A 25,173-nucleotide genomic window follows, 5' to 3' on the forward strand; every position below is an offset into this window, starting at 1 on the left:
ATCTTCGTTTTTCAAGGCAATGCTTTCTTTCTGGAAAAATTTGGTGAAGGGAGGGTAAGGAGAATGAAATGGAGAAAGGAGATGGGGAGAGAAACCCAAAGAACATACAACTGTTAAAGCAATGAACGGAAAACAAACAACTCACCTCTGGACTCCATACAGAGGAGCTGTCAGTGGCATAGGAATCTTCAAACCCCCGGTTATTAAAATCTGTTTCCATCTCCAAGCTGCCCTCTGTGGACTGACGGCTGAGGCTTCGAACCACACTGGTCTCTTGGTGAGAGGTGCCGTGGTGTCTGGTGTCACCTTGCTCACATGGGGACCGTGAAGTGGTAGAGACGGCATGATCTTTGTAAGACAGAATCTCAGAGTAACTCAGTTGGCTGGTTCCATCCAAATCTAAATTTGCAATGAGAAAAGTATCTCAAATGCATTGTTTTTCATACCAAGAGAAATTGCGCAATTGCAACCACAATACTCAAGACCACAAAAACAAAATGCACGCCAGTAATGCCTGCAGAAACACAATTCCACCCATGCAGTGGATAAATTTGGTCCATACAAAAAAAAACACCATTGGCTCTTTATATGACGTACAGGTAGATTTGATACTTCCTAATAATATGAGTATGAGGATGGGTATGTAGCCAGGTGTAGTGGCACCCACCTGTAATCCCAGCTACTCCAGGGGCTGAGGAAGGAGAATCACATTCAAAGCCAGACTAAGCAACTTAACAAAACCCTGTCTCATAAGAAAAATAAAAAGGGCTGGGGTGTAGCTCAGTGGTAAAGTGTTCCTGGGTTCAATCCCTAGTACACACAGACCACACACACACACACACACACACACACACACACACACACACACACACACACACATGATATTTATGTTAAAAGGATAAATTAAATACAAGCATTTTTGTTGGAGCTAAAAACACAAGACTTCAAGAATGGATCTAGAAAGCAAAAATGTTAATGTAACGTGGAGATCATGTTAGATCACAGAGTCAAGATCAGGAAGATCATGACTGTACCATTGTTCTTCCATATTCACTAGAGTTTTCTGGGGTTTTCCCAGATGTGAAGTTCTCTGCATGACCCATGGAAAGAAAACTGGCCTTGGATTCTGACAATCTGCCTTAAGAACTTGAATAACATTCAAATTCTCTAAACCTCCATTTCCTTACTAAAAAAAAAAAAAAATGACAAAAGCCATCAAAGGGTCATTGCAGACACATGAAACTATATCTGTCTGGCTGCCAATATTAGTCCATAAATATTAGTCTTGCTTACCTGACTGTCCCCAGCAGGCTTCATCCAACCCAGTTTCCACTGTGGTCCTCAAACCCTCCTTCCTGTCCTTTCCTGCTTGTCCATCCAAGACCCCAACAACTCCTGAACCATCCTGACTCCTTCAGGCTCAGTGGTGTTCTCTGACCTTAGTTTTTCACTTTCTCTCTCCCTTGTCTCTTTCTCTCCTCCTCTTTCCCTGTTCCTTCTCCAAACCCTATTCATTCCATTCCTCTCCCTCAACATCTAGAATGCCCTCAGATGGTTAAAAAAAAAAACAAACCTGACAGGGTCTTCCTAAGCAACACAACAGCTTTCACCCTGGTTTACACACTCATATACACAAGTAGCTAAGATGTCTTATCTCTTTGGTCTCTAATCCCTTCCAGTAGTCCCCATCCCTGGTTAAGAGCAAATTAGAGATACAGATAGGACAGTGGGTGGGATGCAGAGGAGACTCATGGACTCAGCTCCTACACACACACTGCCAGCAGCACTGGTTTCCCATGTTAGCCTTACAACCTCAGGTGGAACAGAAGCACCTTGAAGGTGCAAAGCCACATGCTTCACTGCCCCATCCTTATCTCATTAGGTTCTCGGTAAACCTTCAAATGACTCTGAAGTCTAGGCAGGGAACAAATATTTGAAGCAGCCAGGTGTGCAGCAACATGGAGAGTCAGTGACAGAAGAGTATATGACCTAGATATAAGAAAACAAACTTTAAAGAATACAATGTTGCTCTATGCAGAATACATAAAAATACCTTCAGACAGATGAGGGCCTGAGGGTCCAACCTCAGACTACTGATTTGGGTTTTGTAAAACCATTGCAGGCAATTGAGAATATTCCCTATCTGCCTTGTTACTCTTAATTGTTCAGTTCAGGCCCCTTGGAAACATTTTCATAGGGCACTACAAAAACGCCACATTCACACTTTCAGTTATTTGGCAAACACACTTTTAAAAGGTCACAGATAATGACATAACAAGGGAAATTCCACATGCAAAAAACCTACAACATAAAGCAGAATTTTCTTCTAAGTCTCTAATTAGCACCCCCAATCCTCACATACATGAACAGTAAAATGTCATATTAAACAGTAGGTCATCTATCAATGTGTGTAGCACCCAGCAGTATATATGCACAAAATCTAGCTTTGCCAAGAAATTACTCCCATAAAATTGTCTCATGACTTTAACTCCTATAGTGATAATACTTAGATCACTAATGAGGGAATTTTCAACAGCTACATTAAAGCCTTAAAACATTATTCATAACTGAAAAAAAAAAAAAAAAAACAGAACGACGATATTAATGGCACAAACCATTTTCTATGGCAGGCAAGCAAGAAGTGAATCAGAAAACCGAATCTGGGCTCAAGTGAAGTTGCAAGGAGGTGGAAGGGGAAAGGTGATTCATCTTTCCATAAAGCAGACTTCCCTTCCTTTAAATTAAGAAGTAACTGCGTTGTTGTCAGAGAAATGTACCCTGGCTTCTTAGAAATTATAGGATAATAATTATGTCACATCAATTCTATTTATTTGACCAGAAAATTCTTCAACCTGTTTAGTTTATAACCCATTTTGGTGGAATAAAACCCTATTATCCAACTACTTTCTCTTGTACTCCCGACACCTCTCTCCCATCACCAGCCCTGTGTGGAGGCTGCTTACCATCTTGGTGGTCAGTTCCATGTGACATCTCAGCAAGGCTAGCAGCCAACTGTTCAATCAAACACCAATCTAGGTGTTGGTGGGAAGGTATTTTGTGGGTGTGACTAAATCAGATGACTTTAAGGAGATCAGTCTATATAATCAGTTAGTTGCAAACCTGTAAGAGAACTACAACATCCCTAAAGTAGAAATTCTAAGAACTGCAGCTTCAACTCACACGTGAGAGTCTGAGGCTGCCTTCCTGACAGTCTGCCTGCCCTTTGCATTTTGGAGCTGTGTATTTCTGCCACCTAGCTAGCCCCCATGATCACATAAGCCAAATTGCGGTAGTAATTTTCTTGAAATACACACATCTACACACACAGACACACATGTGTGTGAGTATAGGTACATGTATGTATGTACGTGTGTATGTATTCCTACTGGTTTTATTTGTCTGGGTTGGACCATGATTGATACATTCATCCCAAACAAAAATGAGATTCTGGGGATAAATGAGCTGTTTTTGATGAAACCAGGAAGATATTTTCTAGCTTTTATAAAACATTCTCAGAATCAACTATTTTTAACTGGAAAAAGTAAGGTTACTGCTCAAAAATAAAAGCAAAAACACAGTAATTGGACTATTATCCTGCAGCCCACCTTTCATGCCTAAAGACCTCACACTCAGAGGCCTCTGAACCAAACCACTGAGACCAAACCCTTCTGGTATCAGGAATGTACAGACAAGCCATGTGCAATAACCCTAAATCAGATGCAGAGGACAAGAGAGAACTTGTCTGGAGTGTGGTGCTAATAACCTCACCACTGAGTCTAGAATGATCTCACTTAAGATGAAACATAAGACAATCTACCTATGGCTCACACATGGTTCAGATTTTACTTGAAGTTGGACCTTAATCTCACTGTTCAACACATTTGAAAGCATTTTTTTTAATGTGAAAACTTTTGTTCATAATTAAACATGATCTTAGAAAACATGTCTATGGTAGAATAAAATAGTTAAATACAGAGACAACAAGCAAAAAAAAAAGTAGATTCTTTTTGGGATGCATTTTTAATATTTTCATTATTCCTTATCACTGAAATAAATCTATTGATATAAAGATGAGCAAAAAGAAATGTCAAGAAAAAAAGCAAGCAACAAAAACCACATTAATGTTTCCACAGCATCTGATGATCTCAAATTTGGTCTGTAGCAATCCCTATGAAAATCCTGCTGATTTTCTTCAAAATTAACAGGCAATTTATTCAGTGTGGTGGAATTTTTCCTCTCTCTCCAGGTGAGAAAAATTTACCATTTCTATCACTATCTTCAAAATGTTCAGAACTACTAATAGTGACCAGAGACAAGTTATTGCTAATTCCAGGAAGAAAGGGGTTCGGTGGTTGTCACAACTCTCAGAACATTGGCCATCTGTGTAAATCAGAACCCAGACACTTGGGCTTCTGGGAAATGGAGCCATTAGCTTTAGAATTAAACAAGCGACTCCCGGGGAACCAACCGCTATTAACTTTCATTAGCTAACATTTGCCCTCTCCACGGAGAAAAAGGAATGCTCTGATGTAACAGAAGAGAAAGAAAAAAACCAAGGGGGGTTGGGGAGGACAGTGAGGAAATGACAGAGGTCAGGAGCCATTCCTATTGTGGTTTGGTTACATGGGGCCTATATTTATTAACTTACCTTGGGCTCAGAAGAATAGCAATGCAATGCTAGCTGGTATTTGTCAATAAGTCAAACTATATGATAGGTAGCAAGTTTTTCCTGCTGAAAGATAACACAGTTCTATTTGTTGATTCTACTTTTTCCTCCTGCCTTGTTCTTTGTTGGCCTGTCCTGTCTTCACTGCCAAATCAAAATTTCTTCTCTTTTATCTTCTCTCAATTTCTGAGCCCTCATTTTTCTCCCACTAGTGTGAAAACGAGGAAGATGGACCCTGACATGCCCATTGGTTTCAATACACACTCCAAAGGAAAGATAGAAAAGAGGAGAGAACTCAGATCACTGAAACCAGGCCACGAAGGTGCATGGTGGGGTGGTTTCTCTAGATAGGTACTAAATACACTTCCTGTCCCAGAGGGGCTCTAGGCATAAGAATATCAGAAAGATGCCTCACCTTTGCTCAGGAAAGCACTAAGAAATATCACCTTGTTCTTTTTTGCTTCCTTATCATTTTCCTTATCCATTTTCTTTTCCTCTCTGGATTCTTAGACACAGAATATAGTATTTAAATGATTCAGAAATATTACCATTGTCCATCACTGTCTAGATAAAGGAAAAACGAGATGCAAAGGATACCTTTGCAGGCAGACACTCCAGGGCTGTCTTCCTCACAGGTAGGGAGCAAATGGCCACACTTGGGTTTCTGCTCCAATTCCTGCTGTTTTCCTTTCTCAGAAGCTCTTGAATGGAAACTCTGGGACCGAGATACAGAAATCTCAAATTGTTTGATCACGTCCTCATCACTGTCAGAAGATGTGGATGGTTCTTCATCATCCCCAATACTGTTAACTGGGAGCAAACAAGAGACATGAGTCTGTGTGGCCTCTGTGGTCCAACACAGAGAGACAGTCTGGGAAACTGCAGAAGAGTATGTACGGTTAGTCTGGATCAAGCAGATTCAAACTGAACAGGAAGGATCTGAAGCACTTCCGAAACAGAAATTTGAGTCCAAAGGAATGAAACAGACATGGTTAGAACCCAGGAGAAGCCATTGGGACACTTGTATACAACATCATGAGCCCTGGGGTTGATCCAGGCAGCCCTGCAGGTTGGTTAAGTTGCTTACAGGTACCCACAGCTGGGAATAGGGCCTATACAAGTGCATCTGCCTGATGTGCAGTGCTGTGGGAAACTCATTCTTCATATCATCACATGTATTAAAACACATAGAGCCAAGCTCCACTTTGGAGAAGAGATATTTGCAACTAAAATTTTCCAAGAGCTTCCAAGTTTTGAAAAGAGACTCATTCTCATTGTGTGTCTATTTGAACTCATTTATACTACCAGTGTTCTAAATCTCTCTCAGCATCAACAACCCAACCCAAATACCCTTTGAATTTTTAGAAAGTAAATTTTATTGGCTATATTTGAGGTTTACATGATGATAAAGGACACATATAGATAAATAGTTGCGATAGTGAGGCAAATTAACATTTCTCACAGAGACACTTCCTTGTGTGTGACAAGAGGAGCTAAAATCTACTTATTTAACAAAAATCCCTAATACAATACAGCTTCATTGAGAGTCTTCATGTTGTACATCAGATCCATAAACTGTCTATTCTACACATCTGCTACTTTGAATTCTTTGATCTACATCTCCCTATCCCTGCCCTGCCTCACCCTTGAGGGTCATTGTTTTATCGTAAGTTTCTTTAAATTTGACATTTTTTGAAAAAAAATTCCATATGTAAGTTGGATTTTATAATACTTTTTTCTTTCTGGGTCTAGCTTACTGGCTTAGCATGATGTCCTTTAGGTCCACTCATTTTGTGACCAATGGTAGGATCTCATTTTTAAGGCCGAATAATATTCTGTGGGGTGTGTGTGTGTGTGTGTGTGTGAATGTGTATACAAACTTATACATACATGCCATGTATATGTGTGTATATATATTTAATTTATTCATTCCACCCACCTATAGACACAGGCCATGTCCGTATCTAAGCTACTATGGTTATGTTCAAGGGACATGGCAATGCAGATATCCTTAGAAGATGGCAATTTTCTCTCTTCTGGGAAGCTCTCAGAAGAGGGATTGCTAGATCATATATTAGCTCTGGTTTTAATTTCTTTAAGCGCTGCACATTGTTTTCCTCAGTGGCTGCACGAATCTGCATCCCCACCAACAGCGTATTAGGATTTCTTTTTCTTGTTACCTTTTCTTTTGGATCCTAGTCATGTTAATGAAATGCCCTTTGGGTTATTTGTACGCTTCATCCACCCCAGCATCCTCGTCCCTTTCAGATGTCCTTTCCCTCGACTTTGATGCTCCCTCTGCCCCCACAGATGTTCACATGGCTAGATCCTTCATGTCCCAGTCTTAGCTTGGCTGTCACTTCATCCTAGAGGCTTTCCGACCATCCTCCCTCTGCCTGGGATACTTTTCTCCATCCTCCCATCTAGACTGACCAAGAATATAACTTATCACTCAAGTTGCAGCCTAGATGTCACTTCTTTCCAGAACACCCTTCCTTGACCTCTTAAACCAACTTAAGGGCTCCTTTCATGTGCTGTAAAATATTTCTCTCTTCTCCCTTGCAAATGCTTTGTCCTACACTATGGGTTTTTTTTTTTTTTTTTTTTTTACTTGTTCTAATTAGTTATACATGACAGTAGAATGCATTTAGGCATTTTGGTAAACCATAAATAAAAGGAGTATAATTTCTCATTTTTCTGATTGAATATATTGTAGGATCACATTGGTCATGCAGTCATATATGTACATGAGGCCATAATGTCTGTTTCACTGTCCCATCCTTCCTACCCCCTGCCCCGTCCCCTCCCTTCACTCCCCTCTACCTAATCTAAAGTAACTCTATTCTTCCCCAGCGCCCTGCCCCAGCCCCTGATTGTGAATTAGCATCTGCATATCAGAGAAAACATTCAGCCTTTTGTTTTTTTGGGTTGGCTTATTTCACCTAGCATAATATTCTCAACTCCATCCATTTACTAGCAAATGCCATAATTTCATCTAACTTCTAATTGCCCTACCATCTTGTGTACACCACAAAGATAAGGGGTTCATCAAAGTTCCCACCCACGCATGTAGGCCCTATCTCTGTACCAGGCACATCACAGATTGCTCATTAAGAATTTGCTGACTGTGAATGGAAACAGTAAACAATGAAGATTAATTTTAACCCCTAATTGCAGATCAGTCCTTGAGGATCACTTCTGAATCAGAGACTAAGAAGGAAAAAAAATAACATATATTTTAGTGAGAAAAACTACTATGAAACACCTGGTCAAAACATTTATTTTCTGGCTTGGTTAAGAGTTGACATTTCTGAAATTCTTTGGAAGAACAGTAATAATAAGATACATTTACTGAGTGCTTTTTATGTGCCCAGGACTGAGTGTCATATACATATTTAATCCACACAAAATCTATATTATTATCATTTCCATTTTTCAAGTAAGAAAACATAGGTGGAGAAAAAAAATTAATGGAGACCATACTACCAAAAACTGGGAGAAACAAGAATTGAATCAAAGCAGCCTATCTCCAGAGTCACTAAGATGAAAAACCAGAGATCATGGGAAGAACTCTCAAACTGCAAATTCATTTTAAATAGCTGCTGTGGCTAAGTCCTTTAACCTCTTTGGCCCTGTTTCCTTATTTTTGGATCACTCCCCAGGTCTTTTCTAGCACCAAATTCTCTGACTTCAAAGTTTCTGCCTCATCGGCATCAATATTCTCAGTTAAGCATCTGGTCCATGATTATGGGAACCTGATATTTTCATCTCACTTAATTTTACTGGCTGTGTCCATTCCATGGTAGGACCTGAAAAACTAAGCATCAAAAGGAACTAAGTCAAAATGGCAATTATCAAGAATACTAGAAGCAATAAACATTGGCAAGGGTATAGGGAAAAAGGTACACTCATACATTGCTGGTGGGACTGCAAATTGGTGCAATCACTCTGGAAAGCAGTATGGAGATTCCTCAGAAAACTTGAAAAGGAACCACCATTTGATCCAGTTACCCCACTCCTTGGCCTACACCCAAAGGACTTAAAATCAGCTTACTACAGTGACACAGCCACATTAATGTTTACAGCAGCTCAACTCACAATAGCTAAACTATGGAACCAAACTGGGTGCTCTTTGACAGATGAATGGATAAAGAAAATGTGGTATACATACACAATGAAATATTACTCAGTCGTAAAGAAGAATGAAATGATGGCATTTACCAGTATATGGATGGAACTGGAGAATATCATGCTAAGTGAAATAAGTCAATCCCAAAAAACCAAATGTTTTCTCTGATATGTAGATGCTAACTCACAATGGTTGAGGGCAGGGTAGGGAAGATTAGAAGTACTTTGATTAGAAGGGAAGGGAGGGGGAACAGAGATAGGAAAGATAGAATAAATTGGACATTATTATCCTACATATATATATGATTACATGACCATATATATATATATAAAAGAATGAGAAGTTATACTCCATTTATGTATATGTCAAAATACATTCTGCTATCATGTAAAACTAATAAGAATAAAAAATACAAAAAATAAAAAGTAATGCTCTTAAAGCAAAGAGATTCAAGAAGTGAACTTAAGTTTTTAGTGTATTTTTGTGTAGTTTGATAACAAAAATGAGTTAAAAATGAAATTCTGTGCAAATAAAGGATGGTATACTCTTTTGAGAAAAAAAGGAACTAGATTTCTCAGTAATATTCTAATACATAAATATTACCCCATCAGAAAACCATCACAATAAGCAGTCTCCTCATGCTTGTGTGCAAGGTATGGTACTCTGGTATGAGAAGGACCATAACTTACAGCAGGGATCCAAAAACCAAGAGGAATAAAATTAAATTTCTTCCCCCTTTAAAGCACAGAACCAGTTAAGCACCTGGAATTAGGAGGATTCATGCACGTGAGTGGGAGCTAATTGGATTAGACATCCATTGGAGCTCTTTCTAACTCTGAAACTCCATTCTATTTGTTCTAATAGGTCAGTTTTTAGATTAAGTAGGCATAAGTCATCCATTTCATATAGGTAAGCCAATGCCTGGATATTTTCCCATCTATAAAATTAATTAATTTAGTAGTGGATGGCCCTTGACTTTTTTTTTTTTTCCCAGTGACCAGTGATCATTCACAGAACAAAGGTGATTCTCCTCAGCTGATGTATGATCATTCAGTAACTGAAAAATTTTGTCATACACTCAACAGATACACCAGGTATCTTCTTGGCACTTTGCATGTCCAATCTCATTTAATCACCACAGCCACCCACAAACTAAGGACTATTATTACTCCCATCGTATAGAGAGGATAGAGAGACACAGAAGGGGTGAGTACCTTTCCATAAGGAAGCAAAGTTAGGAAAGTAACAAAGCTTGGACTTGAACATAGAATATATATCCTTAACAACTACATCTATCACCAAATGTCTTTGCACCAGGAAACTGAGCCACCTCTAGCTTAATCTTTATGGTGAGGTGAGAGGGAGCTTTGCCACTTACCCTGAAATCTTCTAGGAGGTTGCTCCCTTTGTAATGGATGAAAGAAGAAAAGGGCAGTGGAAAGCAGTCAGTGCACATGATGTGAATGTATAGGGGCAGGCTGTAGAGTAACTGGACTGCTGCTCCTCATGGGATTACATATACAGCTGTGCATGCTATTCTAAGCCTACTGCCCAAGGACCTCAGAGAATTCTCAGTCTAAAAAAGGAATCTTCAATCTATTCCAAATGCCAATGAGCAGCAATAGTGAGCATTATAGTTAATAAAAGCAATCTCTTACATGGCATTTATCGTGTGTTAGGAATTATTGTAGAACTTAACACATGTTCATTTATTTATTGCACACAATAAGCTGAAATAAGTACTACCAGAATACCCATTCTAAGGACAGAAAAACAGGCACAGTGAAGTTAATAATTTGCCACAGTCATAACAGTGCATAAGTAGTGGACCAGGATTTAATCCCAAGCTGTCTTACTCCAAAGTCCTTGCTTTCTTGAGGCAAAACTTCTTAAACCCTGGACAAAACTGATAAAAATGATGTTTTATCACTAAGAAAATAAAAGTCACATAGGTTGGACTGCAAAGAGTTTCCATGAGCATCTATTCCCTAATTTTCACAGAGAAACCAAAGTCCAAATAGGTATAGAATTTTTCCCACAGTCATATCAAGCCAGGACCAATTCCAGAGCTTCAATGTTCCAAGTTGATGGTGTTGCTATATAATTTTCCAGCCTTTCTTTCTAATGGTTTTGGGTTATTTCTTTTTCTAAATCAATTTTGGCTCATCTATTTTAATCTATCGTCATGCAACTGTGTCAACAACTAAATAGCTTATCTGCATTTCATGCATCTTAACCTTCGAAAAATTACAAAGTCTCATTTAAATTGTGGCATTTATTTCAAAATCAGATAGTATTTTGTGAAGTACCACGTGTATACCAAGTTCAAATTCCTTTCAAGCTAAATACCTGGGAAATACAGTGGCAGTTTCTATTAAAATCTTCACTCCTTTAGCAATTAGCTTGCTAAGAGTACAGAAAAAAAGAACCTGCACAATTATCATGGATGTGAATATGTCAGGAAGTTGAAATGTTCATTTTACTCAATTATACAGAATTCAGAAAAAATCTTAGGTATCATCTAACACCTACCACCAGAGAAGTCAGACTTCTGCAATCTTTCCAATAAATGGCTACCTAGCTTCATCCCTTTATTCACATACTATCAAGGTGCTACTGTGAGCTTCTTGTAGAGTAAGGAGCTCATGAAAGGCAGAGAAAAGCTATCTGACAATGACCCACCAGTACTAAGTCCTCACTGCAATGGAAAGAGAAGGTCCCTCTAATTTTCAGGAATTCTTTTTTCTAGTTTATGAAGTGGCAGAGGAAATTCTACCTTCATCTTCCATGTATAAGAGACAAGAAGGAAGGACCTCATACAACAGCAACTGACTGTTGGACGTAGCACCAGTCAAATCCAGAGTGACTGAGAGGGTAGAATGTCGTCGAGTCAAGTTACAAGAATGTGACCCTGGATCTTCTCCTTGGTAGCCTGGGACCTAAGCAAGTTCCTTCACTTTGATAACTTCAGCATCCTCATTTTTATATTCCTTACCTCTTAACATTTTTGAGAGACCTAAATGAGATAAACTAGGTACAGGCACTTAGCACCTGCTTGACATATAATATTCCCCCCAAAATTATTGTTTTTGTTGTGCACTCTTTACACAACCAGTTGGGTTTTTTTTTTTTTTTTTTTCTTTATTTCTTTCTTTTCTTCCTTTTACCTTAAAAGAAGCAATAAAATGAGCAGGTGTTGGGCAATGCCTATTTCCAGTGTTGCTAACTCCTACAGAGCACCCCACCTCCAGGTTTGGGCACAGGACTGTGAGGCAAGGTGAGAAATACAACCACATTATCAGTTTCATCTTCTACAGTCCCAGCCCTTGTTTCTTCTGCCGTTCGGCTGCTATTATACAGAGGGGAGAAAGAATTGACACACAATCACTGCAGTTCCAGGCTTATTAATTCCTTCCCACCCACACAAGTGGGATCAGGTAGAGGCAAGGACTGCTCACATCTTACAGACTGAGTGGCAACCAGCGGGGCTGGGCCATGCTTGGCAGTGCAGGACCTGGCTGCCACTTCTAACTACAATTGCAAGAAACCTCTCCAATATCAGATTTCTCAAATACCCATGGCCAATATCTTCCCACAGTGGCTGAATAGGATAGAAACAAGGATAAGAAGCTGGTTAAAGTGAAAAGGTAAAAGGGAGGTCAGAGGTGATGACTGTCTCTTTGAGATTCCTGAAAACCAGCCCCTTTCCAAAAGCACATTTCAGCCCTTCTTGGACCTGCACAGGTTGAGAAAAGATTTTTATAAATCATCTAGTCTTGATTTTGTTTTTCAGACTATGCTCCATGGAAGTCAAAGGTCCTCAAATTGAACTTCAAGGGTGCTCACAGCAGAAGTGGGAATGCAGATTGATGTGTTAGTTCTGCACCTTCTAAAATCAGGGATAGTTTGCTTAATAGGTTTTTTAACTGGTTTTTAAAAATGATTTTGCTGGGGAAAAAGTAGGAGTCTGACATTTTAAATAAGTTTGAAAAACACTAATGCAACTCTACTCTCTTATGCTACAGACTGCATACTAAGGATGAACTTATTTAAGAGATCTACCTAAGTCAATTAGATCACTAGTGGCAGAGGAAGGATCAGCAGCTTGTTCTCCTGTGCATACCTGTTTTGTCACTCCGAACCTTGTGTGACATGTTTTGACAACTCCACTTCATATACGAACAAAGAAATGGCACTTGTAATAATTAAATATGAGTGAGTCATATAGAAACTCTTTCACTAAAATTAGTAACATAGAAAGCACTAGACCAAGTAAGTTACAGTACTGAGAATTTTCATTCTGCCAACGCCAGAGTAGTTCAAACTGACCTTCCCACACACTGAAAATTTTAAATTCACAACAAAAACATGTTTTCATGAACTGTCTGAAGGCATACAAAGTGAGTAAGAATACACAAAAACAGGATGAGATTTAATTTTTGAAAGAAAGCATATCTTCTGGGTAAGCACATGGCTATATGATGTTCCTGCTCAAAGTACTCCTACATCTGGAAGGCACAGGGCAGAGAGCTCAGGCAGAACTCAGAAGCCTTATTGAGTTGAGGCATCAGAGGAGAGAATTCAAGGCAGCAGAGCAGCTGGAAATTAAGAGGTAAATCCCAAAAAAGGAAGGAACCATTGAGAAGGAACCCCAAATCTCCCTATGAACTTAACCCTGACTGAAACCTGAACTAAGAATGCACAGGTGAGAATCCAAGGACCTCAGAAAAAGCAAATCTGAAGGACTGAAAAAGGTGAGCAGGCATGTCAGCTGCTGCCCGCCTTAAGGAGACAGGGCTTGGAGTTTGAATCTGAACAAATTAAAGAGGCAGAGCTTGATGAACACCCCAGCCTTTCCATTAAAGCTCTAGAGGGTCAATCTTAAAACTAAGAGTAAAAGGGAAACAGATCCACCCTAACCAAGTGTAAAACCAATTCTCCATAGAAGAAAGGATTAAAAATATAAGTTATGCAAACTGTAGGCATAAGAAAGTTAGTAACATTATATTAATATTGGACAAAGTAGAGTTCAAGACAAGGGATATTATGAGAACTAAAGAAATATGTTTTACAATAGTAAAGTGGGAAATTCATCAAGAAGACACAAAACAGGTGCATGCACCTATTAATAGGGCTTCAAAATAAATGAAGAAAGAAGTAATCAACTGAAAGGAGAAAGAAAATTCATAATAAATTTTAGAATTTTTAACACATCCTTCTCCATAGCTTAGCAACTAAAAAAATCAATAAATATATAGATTTGTGTTATAAGCCAACATACAGTCAATCATAATGATATGCACTTGAAAAGAATGTTCTGCATTTGTTGGATACAGAATTCTATAAATGTCAAACAATATCAGTATGTATACAACTCATGCAAAAAGTAGAACAAGAAAGAACATTTCTCAATCCATTTTATGAGGTCAGCATAATACTAATACAACAGCTTTTGACAAAGACATTGCAAGTATACAAAATTATATACCAACATTCCTTATGATCATGCTTACAAAAAATTCTTAGTAAAATATGTAGAAATGTAATGTAATCCACTAATGCGTTTAGAGAACCATATGTTGTGATGATATAAGATTTATCCTAGAAATGCAAGATTAGTTTAAGATACTAAAATCAATTGATATAATTTGCCAAATTATTACAATTAAAGAGAAAACTAAATAATAATCTCTACCCAAGTAGAAAAAATTGCTCAAAGAATTTAATGTAAATTTATGGTGAAAACAAAACACAAACATTCAGCATACTAGGTATATTCCTCAATCTGAAATAAAAGAGTGGAATAGGGATCTATAAAAACCTCTCAGCTAATACCAAATATTGGAACTACTTAGTGAATTTAGCAAAATCATTACTCAAAAATCAATTCCATTTATGTATTCTAGCAACAATTTGAAAATGAAAAATTTAAAACTATGTGTAGAATGGCATCAAAATGCATTCATACTTTGGAAGGGATTTAACAAAAAGTATTCCAAAACGCTCACATTAAAAGCAATAAAATATTACCAAGAGAAAACAGAAGATTCAATATTGTTAAGATGCTAATTTCCCCAAATTAGTCTACTGATTTAACACAATCCAAACAAAAATCCAGACAGCTCTTTGTCATATTTGACAAGTAGACTCCAAAATATGTAAGAAAAAATGTAAAGAAAGTGGAATAGTGAGAATCATTTCAAGAAAAAAGTGGGAAGGATAATCTACCTGATTTTAAGACTTACGACATAGCTACATTATATCAAGACAGTTTGCTATTGGCAAAAAGATAAATAGATTCATAAATTGATGGAACAGAATAGAGTCCATAAATGGCCCCACATGAGTATGGGCAATTATTTTTACAATAGTGTCAAAGTAATCCAATGAGAGAAATAAAAATCTTTTCAAACAATGATGCTGAGCATATAGATACCTACGGGGAAAAAGGAGCACCGACTCTTATCTCACATTCTGTGTGTATATGGGTGTGCATGCATAAATTAATCACAAAACTAACTTTAAGTCTTTACACCATAAAACTCCTAGGGAAAGACACAAAACTAATTTTGCAATCCCAGGATATATAAAAATATGAAACAAAACAATTTATAAGTTGGACTTCATCAAAATTTAAAACTTTTGCTTTTTTAAAGGGTATTAAGAAATGGAAAAGGCAAAGTCATTGACAGAAAATATATACACACATATAAAAAGCAAAGAAGTAAAGTACCTGAAGCCCTCAGGTACTCCTGATAGGAATACTAAATGGTAAAACTACTTTCAAAAACTGTTTGGAAGTTCCTTAGAAATTTAAACCTAGGTTTGACTATAAGATAAAGTCATCCTTCTTCTAGATATTCTCCCAAGAGAAACAAAAACACAAGTCTACATGAATGTTCATTGAAACAGCAAGTGTGCTAGAACAAAAAGCAACACTCTTAAGAGGAAGATGAAAGATTCCAAATACTCTGCATTTCATCCATAATATCCAATGTGCAATTGCAAATTTCTAGACACACAGGAGACAAGAAAAATGTACACAATCAGAAAAAAAAAATCAAGATCAGTTAACTGAACTAGCCCCACGATGACTCAGACATTGGATGCAGAGGACAAATTCTTTTAAGTGTCTTTTATGTGCTCAAAGAATCTAGAGGAAAATTATCAAAATGAATACACAGAAGGAAAATCTTAGTAGAGAAATGGAACCAAATATTGTAATACTCAAAATCTGGAAACAAGCCAAAAGGCCAGCAACAGGCAAACATAAAACCAAATTGTAGTATATCAGCACAATGAATACTACTCAGCAATGCAAAGGAATGAACTATTTATACCTGCAACAATAGGGATGAATGTCAAAAGCATTAAACTGAGTGGTAGAAAAGAAAAATCCAAAATCAGGAGTACATGTTGTATGACTGTATTTACATGATATCTTAGAAAATTAAAAATAACACAAAGCAACAAAAAAACAGACCAGTGGTTGCCTGGAGTAGGGCTAGAAAGAGGGACGGATTACAAAACTGTGTTAGAAAAATTGTTGGAGTGATGCAAATGTTTGGTTTCTTGAGTATGACAATTGTTTCTTAAGTATGTCAAAATTTATGAAACTGTACAATTAATATGCTATTAATCACATTTCAAGTGGGCCTCTATAAAAAATTTTTTAAAGTAGATTGAAGTAAAGTTAGCTCCCAAACAACCCTACCTCTCACCCACTACAAGGAACTGAGGACCTCCCCTCATTGTCTTAGATTATCTCAGCATTGACCATTTTTGTGTAGCTGATAAGGCTCAAATCCTCATGTCCATGAGGTGCAGAACTTGTCTTTCTGCTCTAAACCTAGAAGTCTGAGACCTGAAGACCCACCAGATGAAGCATCTCTCTAAGCCTCACTCAGCATCCTTGCAAAGTTCTTCTGGGCTTGCCACTTAAACTCTGAATTCCTAGATTAGCCTTGAAACCCAGCCCAGTTTGGTGCTCATCTGAACCCATCCCATGTCTTTGGTCATTGGACTGTAGTCTCTGAACCAGACACCAACTCCAGTCAAACCTAATCCTGAATATAGACAGTGCTGCCCTAGGCTGGGCCCTCCTGAGGCCATATTTAGTCCATCGTAAGGAAAAGTTGGCCTACCAGAGCCCCAGGTTGTCCCTTGCATTGCTGGACAAGAATTTGTGTTGCTGGTCCTTCTCCTAAGGGATTATCCCCTATATCCAGGGCTCCCCTAGCCTCTTTGAAGGTTATTTCTCTTCCCCACCAGGCCAGACGCACTCAAGATAAGAGAGGAGGCATCAAGAAAGTACTGAAGGGTAGAGCAGTTGGTTCTGACTGTGGGTATCACACAAACCTAAACCACAGGCAGTGGAACAGATCCGTATCTGCACAGGGACACAGTGGGCCCTCACTTCTCACTGCCAGGACGTCTTGAGCATTAACGTTTTCCGAACATTGGCTCTGCCGATTATGCAGTTTCATCACTGCAACATGGCTCGCCTGCAAGAGCAAATGAAGAACTGTCAACCTCCCTGAATAATGTAGACTTTGTTTCCTAATTTGTATACCTCCTGTGAGGAAATTTCTTTATAGGACCCAAGTGCTGTGTTGTTTTTCTATTATGGTGGCATTTACATATAAATTAATGACCAAGACTATAGTTTACTCTGCTGAGAACTGCAGTGACCTGATAATTAAAATTCTGCACAGGCAGAGAAAACAAAACCAGAAAGGTTGTTCTTGCCCTTTCTTCCTCAACCCCCAACACTTCTCTAACACTCCAATGAATCCTTATAAGTAAACAGGAGCCGACAGTTGAGGGGGGTTCTGGGGATTGAAACCAGGGGTGCTTTACCACTGAGTTACATCCCCAGCCCTTTTTTAGTTTGTGTTTTGAGACAGGGTCTCACTAAGTTGCTGAGGGTCTCACTAAATTGCTGAGGTTGGCCTCAAACTTGTGATCTTCCTGCCTCAGCCTTTGGAGTTAATAGAATTACCATCACATGCCACTCTTCACCTGGCAGTGAGATAACATTTTAAATAAGAAAGGCTGTGATTAGGAAGGTTTTCTAAAGTCCTCCTGCCATAGATACTAAAATGAAGAGCTTGGGATGGGTAACCAAGGCTGAGAAAGAATGAACAGCGCTTGTGATTCACAAGTGCTGTGAGTTTCTAACTTTCTAGCTGTTTGGTTCATTCACTCATCCTCCCCTACCATGCTGCAAATCAAGGAAATTTCCCAAGGTATTGTTTTGTCTGGCGATAGAGACAAGTCAAGCTCCAGAGATAACTTCTATGAAGCTGTTTCAAAGTCTCCCCAACACCAACTCTACTGCAAATATATCCAAATATATCACAGAAACTGAAAAAATAAACCGAAAATACTCACTTAGCTAAGTAACAGTTTTTTTGCAGAGGAAAATTAAAAGTCATGTTCCCAAACAAGTCATGTAATCCACAGATGAGATATTCAGCAGTGGTGTGCACAAACCAGACAGCAGCTCCCAGTGATGCCTCTGGTAAAATCTGATAATGAATAACTTTTCTTCATTTGCAGAAAAAGTAATGGAAAAGGTTTTCTAAATGTTCAGTTTCTCCCATAAATCTTCTATGACTCAGATGTCTACGAGCACACATGCTGATAAGTACAAGTGGGTAATTAAACAAATGAATATTAAGAAAGAAACTTAAAGAAACAGCTAATCAGACATTTTTCCTCAGTTTGTTTCTCATGGACATGCATATTCATGAATGTGACTGTTATATGGCTTCTATAATCTAGCTATATTTTTCACTGGTAAAATGGTTCTTGATTCATGATGAGAAGAAAGACATTAAAATTTCATTGGGCCCCACAAAAGTACCTTGATTTTCAAGCATCCAATCACCCAAACAAGTCTGGTACCACTGAATTAGAAATTTTTCCTGGGTATAGAATCGTTCCTTGTCCTACAACGTTTATAACTGTTATACAGAGTTTATCTTCTATTACTTTCCTTATTTATATTTTCTAGATAGGTTTATGCAGTTGTGAACCCTTAACATCTTCAAGAAGTTTACAATTTCCCTGTAATCCCAGTGGCTCGAGAGGTTGAGGCAGAAGGATCTCGAGTTCAAAGCCAGCCTTGGCAAAAGTGAGGTGCTAAGCAACTCAGTGAGACCCTGTCTCTAAATAAAATACAAAACAGGGCTGGGGACATGGCTTAGTGGTTACATGCCCTTGAGTTCAATCCCTAGTGCCCCCTCTCAAAAAAACAAATGTACAGTTTTAACTCATTCTTCTCTAGTCTGGGACCTTACTGTCTATTATATTATTAGGAATAAAGTAAATGCTTCAATAATGACTGAGCAAAGGAATTTGAAATTAGTACAATACTGTATTAGTCAGGGTTCTCAGAGAAACAAAACAAACAGGACATAGTTATCTCTCAATATCTGTAGGGAATTGATTCCAGGACCCCTTAAATATCGAACTTCACGGATGCTCAAATTCCTTACATAAAATGGTACAGTATCTGCATACAACCTACACGAATCCTCCCACATATTTTAAATTTCCCCTTGATTACTTACAATATCTAATGCAATGCAAATATTATATAAGTAGTTGTTATACTGTGTGGTTTAGGGAACAATGGTAAGAAAAAATTCCATATACATTCAGACTACACAACTATCAAAGGTCAAACTACACAGTACCAATATGAAATACACAGCAAGAGTATTGGAGAGAGTGACTATCCTTGAAATGACAGGAGACTTGGCAAGGTGTGCCTACGCCTCCTTTCTTTTGTGTGGATTCAGCATAGTGCTCAGTAAGTAGAAAATTCCAGTTTTTCACTTTGGAACTTTCTAAAAATTTTGTTTGAAGTATTTTCAATCCATTTAGTTGAGTGCTTAGATAAGGAACTGTTATGGTTTGGGTGAGAGGTTTCCCCCAAAAGCTCACATGTGAAACAATGCAAGAAGGTTCAAAGGAGAAATGATTGGGTTGTTTAAGAGTATTAACCTAATCAATGAATTAATCCCCTGATAGGGATTAACTGAGTGGTAACTGAAGTGGTGAGGTGTGGCTAGAGGAGGTGGGAATTTGGGGCATGGCTTTGTGTCTGGCAAGTGGAGATCTCTCTCTTTGCTTCCTGATCACCATGTGAGCTACTTCCCTATGCCACACTCTCCACCATAATGTTCAGCCTCACCTCCAGCCCTGAGGAATGAAGTCGGCCTTCTATGAACTAAGACTTCTAAAACCATGAGCCCTCAAATAAACCTTTCCTCCTCTACAATTGTTCTGGTTGGAACCTTTAGTCACAGCAGCAAAATAGCTGACTAAAGCAGGAACACATGGATATGTATACAAGGATTTATCATAAAGAATTAGCTTATGCAATTATGGAAACTGAAAAATCTTAAGATCTGCAGTAGACCAGGACAGCCAGTGGTGTAGTTTTAGTCAAAGTCCAAAGACCCAAGAACCAGGAAAGCCATTGGTATAATTTCCAGTCTGAGGACAGCTCAAGAAGTCAGACAGATGAAGTTTCCTTGATTTTTATTTTTATTTTTTCTATCCAGGATTCAATTGACTGGATGAAGTCTCCAGCAAGTCTACAACCTAGCAAGGGAAAGTCCATGAGATCTCAGGACTCAAGAAATAATCTTCCTTGGCTGGCAATATGGTTCCATTCTGCAAAATCCAATAAGTCCAACAACATTTTCATCTCCTTTCCCTTCAGTTCAAACTGACTACTTTCCTACTTGGATGACTAAGTCCAGAATTCACAACCATACTAATCTCTTTATCAAAGGTTCATTTATTCACATCCTTAATATTCTCTTCTCAACATCCTTTGTCAACTTTTACAATATGGTTAGACTGAAGAACTTCTGAATCTTTAAGTTCTAATGTCTGTTAGCTTCATAATTGCATCCTTGGGTCATTACCTCTCATTCTACTATAAGCAATCAAGAGGAATCAAGTCTTTCCTTCAACACTTTGCTGAGAAATCTCTTCAGTGCAATACCAAATTACATTGTTCACAAGTTCTACTGTCCACAAAACATGAAGATACAAACACAATGAAGCCAAGTTCCTTGTTATTTTATAAAAAGGATCACCTTTTCTCCACAAATAGTATCTTCTTCATTTCCAAGAATTTGTCAAATGGACTTTACTGTCCACCTTCCTACCAACATCTATATATGATTATTTATGTATTTTCTGAAAAGGTGGAAGCCCTCCTCTTTTCCTTCTGAGAGCTTACCAGAAATACTTTTGAAAGTTTCTTTATGGTAATCTCGGCTTCTAGCATGCACTTCAAAATTCACCTACCCTCCACCCATTACCCAGGCCCCTATTGTTAGATTTTTTTTTTTTTTTATAGCAGCACCCCCTCCACACACACTTCTCTGAAATAATCTCTGTACCAAAGTATTATAGACTGGGTGACTTACGAGCATCAGAAATTTCTTTCTTACAGTTCTGGGGACTGGGATTCTGAGATGAGAGCACCTGAATGGTCAGGTTCTGGTGAAGCTCAATTCTCATTTCTCATTTCATGATCACAGGGCAGAAAGACAGCTATCGAGTTCTCTGGTCTCTTCTTATAAAGATGCTAATCCCATTTATGAGGGCTCCACCTTCATGACTTAATTTGCTCCCAAAGCCCCACTTCTAAGTACTGACCCATCAGGATTAGGGTAACATATGAATTTTGGAGAGGTATAACATTGTTCATAGCATCCCACAAAAGCACATAAGATAATACACAAGAAGGATCAAACTAGAATGATGAGGGATGGAAGACAATACAAGAATACCCAGCAACTTCAAGCACACGTGGAAGACTGACAAAAATTAGCCATGTATTAGGCTACAGAGCTTCAAAAATATAGGAAAATCACATTCTAATTTCTACGCCCTTAGAAATAAAAGACTCCAAAAATTACCAAAATGTTTTTGGAAACCAGAAACAACATTTTTAAATAGATTATGAGTCAAAGAAGAAATCGTAATTGGAAAGAGAAAATATTTATAACTGAAAAATAATGAACATATCATATATTCTATATACTTGCAGGATAGAGTTAAGAATAGTTAAGGGGAATTCAGCAATGTGACTTAATGGGAGAGCACTTGCCTAGCATGCCTGATGCCCTGGATCTGATCCCCAGTACCTCAGAGAAATGAAGAGAACAGGGAAATTAATGGATTAATTTAACGCATATATTAGGAAGCAAGATGAAGATGAAGATCAAAAAACCCTTATGACAAATGATTTGCTCAAGATGTTATCAACTAGAGGTTTAAACCAAAGCAAAGTAACAAGAAGAAATGTAAAGGACACAAGAAAATATAAAGCACACATTAAAATTAGAAAAGATAAAAACTGCATCTTTCAAAGATAAATTACTGCTGTGATTGAGACAACTGCAGATACAGGGGACATTTAAAATCAGAAGAAAATAATATATTTAAATGATTTGAAAAAAATAGAAAATACCCATAAACATTACAGAAAAAATTTAGGAAAAAAAGTTCAGAGATTCATCACATCCAAATTGATTTATCTGATATTTTTTCATTTTCAAAGAATAACTAACTGTCCTTTTTCTAGAATACCTAACTGTTTTAAATTGGTAGATTTTCCTATCATTTTACAGGATGGTATAAAATCAAGGAAGGTAATTTAAACAGTAGGTCAATTTCACTTACAATCCCAAATGCAAATATCCTAAACAGCAGCAAATAATATTTATAATGTATTAAAAATAAATATACCAAGACTAAAAGTTTATAGCAGACCTGAAAATAAGTTTTTTGAAAATCAGGAAAGTCCCTTAAATGCAATTAACCTCATTAATAGATAAAGGACATAGTCATTTCAGCAGATAGAGAAAATTCTTTCTTAATTTTAATACCATTCACAATTAAAAAAAAAAAAAGACAAAAAAAAAAAAAAAACTCTTAACGAACCAGACTAGAAGGAAACTTTCTCAACCTGAAGGAGACAATCTACCAAGCATCACGCTCAAGCATAGAACTTCACATTCCTTAGAGACAATGCAAGAGAAGAATGAATACTCACTCTCATCTCTTTTCTTTGATGCTATACTGAAGGTTTTTAAAGTGCCATAAAAAAAGTAAATGAAGTACATGGATTGAAACAGGAAATAAAATTTCAAAAAAAAAAAAAATAGAACATCTTTCAAAAACAATCCAAAGAAACCGGTTAGCCATTAAAACTTAGTTCATCAAAGGGACATAAGCCTTTGATCATGATGTAATAACAAGCACCAAATTGACCCTTCCGCATGGCACAAGTAAAATCCTGAGCATAAACAATGATTCTCAAGATACTGAACATCAGTCCACAACAACAAAAATATTCCTGAGAGATGAGTAATTAGATAAGCCCTGTGGTTGTACAAGCTGACTACCTGGAGAAAATTTCCAGATCACAGCTCAGAGAAGAGGACCCTAGAAAAAACTGTGGTTTCCCTAATTTGAAATGAAGCTGGGTGCCTAGGAAGGTCAACTTGAGAAATAAAAGATTCAAATAAAACTTATACAAATTAAAGCTATCCTAGATGGTGGAAAATACACCTGGATTAATGGCAGATTTGGGCAACCAGGAAAAAAAGACAAGTGAGCCTGAAAACATAGCAAAATAAAAACTACCCAAAAGATACAGAGAAGAAAAAACACCTGAAAACGTGAATAGGGCATCAGTGACAGTGGGACAACATCAGGGAACACAACACACATGTGATGGAGAATCTGGAACAGGCAGGGGCAGGAGAAAAATCTGAAGGAACAGTCCAAATGTTTCTATATTTGATGAAAATTATAAACCCACCAATTCGAAAAGCTCAGTATAGCATAAGCCCAAGAAAAATGATGAAAATGATTCCAGACTAAATAACAAATTCCTTAAAATCCAGAATATATGAAAAACAAAAAACTCAACAACAAAGAAAAACAAATGACCAGGAAATATATTTTAAAGTGTATTTTAAAATGTATATTTTAAATTAAAATCCCAATGATGTACCTTACAGAAATAGAGCAAGCAATTATGAAATTCATCTGGAAGAATAAGAAACCCAGAATAGCTGAAGCAATCCTTAGCAGAAAGAGCGAAGCAGAGGGTATCACAAAACCAGATCTTCAACTCTACTACAAAACAATAGTAACAAAAATGGCATGGTATTGGTACCAAAATAGACAGGTAGATCAATGGTACAGAATAGAGGACATGGACAAACCCAAATAAAAATAATTTTCACATACTAGACAAAAGGGCCAAAAATATGCAATGGAGAAAAGATAGCCTCTTCAACAAATGGTGCTGGGAAAACTGGAAATCCATATGCAACAGAATGAAATTAAACCCCTATCTCTTACCCTGCACAAAACTCAACTCACAATGGATCAAGGACCTCGAAATCAGACCAGAGACCCTGCATCTTATAGAAGAAAAAGTAGGTCCAAATCTTCAACATGTCGGCTTAGGATCAGACTTCCTTAACAGGACTCCCATAGCACAAGAAATAATAGCAAGAATCAACAACTGGGATAGATTCAAACTAAAAAGCTTTCTCTCAGCAAAGGAAACTATCAGCAATGTGAAGAGAGAGCCTACAGAGTGGGAGAATATCTTTGCCACTCATACTTCAGACAGAGCACTAATTTCCAGAATATATAAAGAACTCAAAAAACTCTACACCAAGAATACAAATAATCCAATCAACAAATGGGCTAAGGAAATGAACAGACACTTCACAGAAGAAGATGTACAAGCAATCAACAGATATATGAAAAAATGTTCAACATCTCTAGTAATAAGAGAAATGCAAATCAAAATCACCCTAAGATTCCATCTCACCCCAATTAGAATGGCGATTATCAAGAACATAAGCAACAATAGGTGTTGGCGAGGATGTGGGAAAAAGGTACACTCATACATTGCTGGTGGGGTTGCAAATTAGTGCAGCCACTCTGGAAAGCAGTATGGAGATTCCTCAGAAAGCTTGGAATGGAACCACCATTTGACCCAGCTATCCCACTCCTTGGCCCATACCCAAAGGACTTAAAATCAGCATACTACAGAGATACAGCCAGATCAATGTTCATAGCTGTTCAATTCACCATAGCCAGATTGTGGAACCAACCTAGATGCCCTTCAGTTGATGACTGGATAAAGAAACTGTGGTATATATATACAATGGAATATTGCTCCACCATAAAGAATAAAGAATGATAAAATTATAGCATTTGCAGGCAAATGGATGAAATTGAAGAATATCATGCTAAGTGAGATAAGCCAATCTCAAAAAAACAAAGGACGCATCATCTCGCTGATAAGTGGATGATG

General features: G+C 37.7%; 1 protein-coding gene across 9 annotated transcripts in view; it reads right to left on the minus strand.

Moving 5' to 3' along the window:
- The window catches only part of SYT16 (synaptotagmin 16), a 253,687-nt gene that overhangs the window by 39,634 nt on the left and 188,880 nt on the right, over positions 1-25,173 (minus strand). For 8 of the 9 annotated variants that reach the window (XM_079125828.1, XM_079125823.1, XM_079125826.1 and 5 more), the window contains 2 exons: positions 5,264-5,476; positions 146-399 (listed from right to left, as the gene is read on the minus strand). In XM_079125828.1, the coding sequence (XP_078981954.1) occupies positions 146-399; positions 5,264-5,476 (467 nt within the window). Of the gene's footprint in view, positions 1-145; positions 400-5,263; positions 5,477-17,153; positions 17,174-25,173 lie in introns of those variants that run through there. The other variant, XM_079125829.1, reaches the window with a different exon arrangement.

Source organism: Sciurus vulgaris, assembly GCF_902686455.1.
Source record: "Sciurus vulgaris genome assembly, chromosome: 2".
NCBI lineage: Eukaryota > Metazoa > Chordata > Mammalia > Rodentia > Sciuridae > Sciurus > Sciurus vulgaris.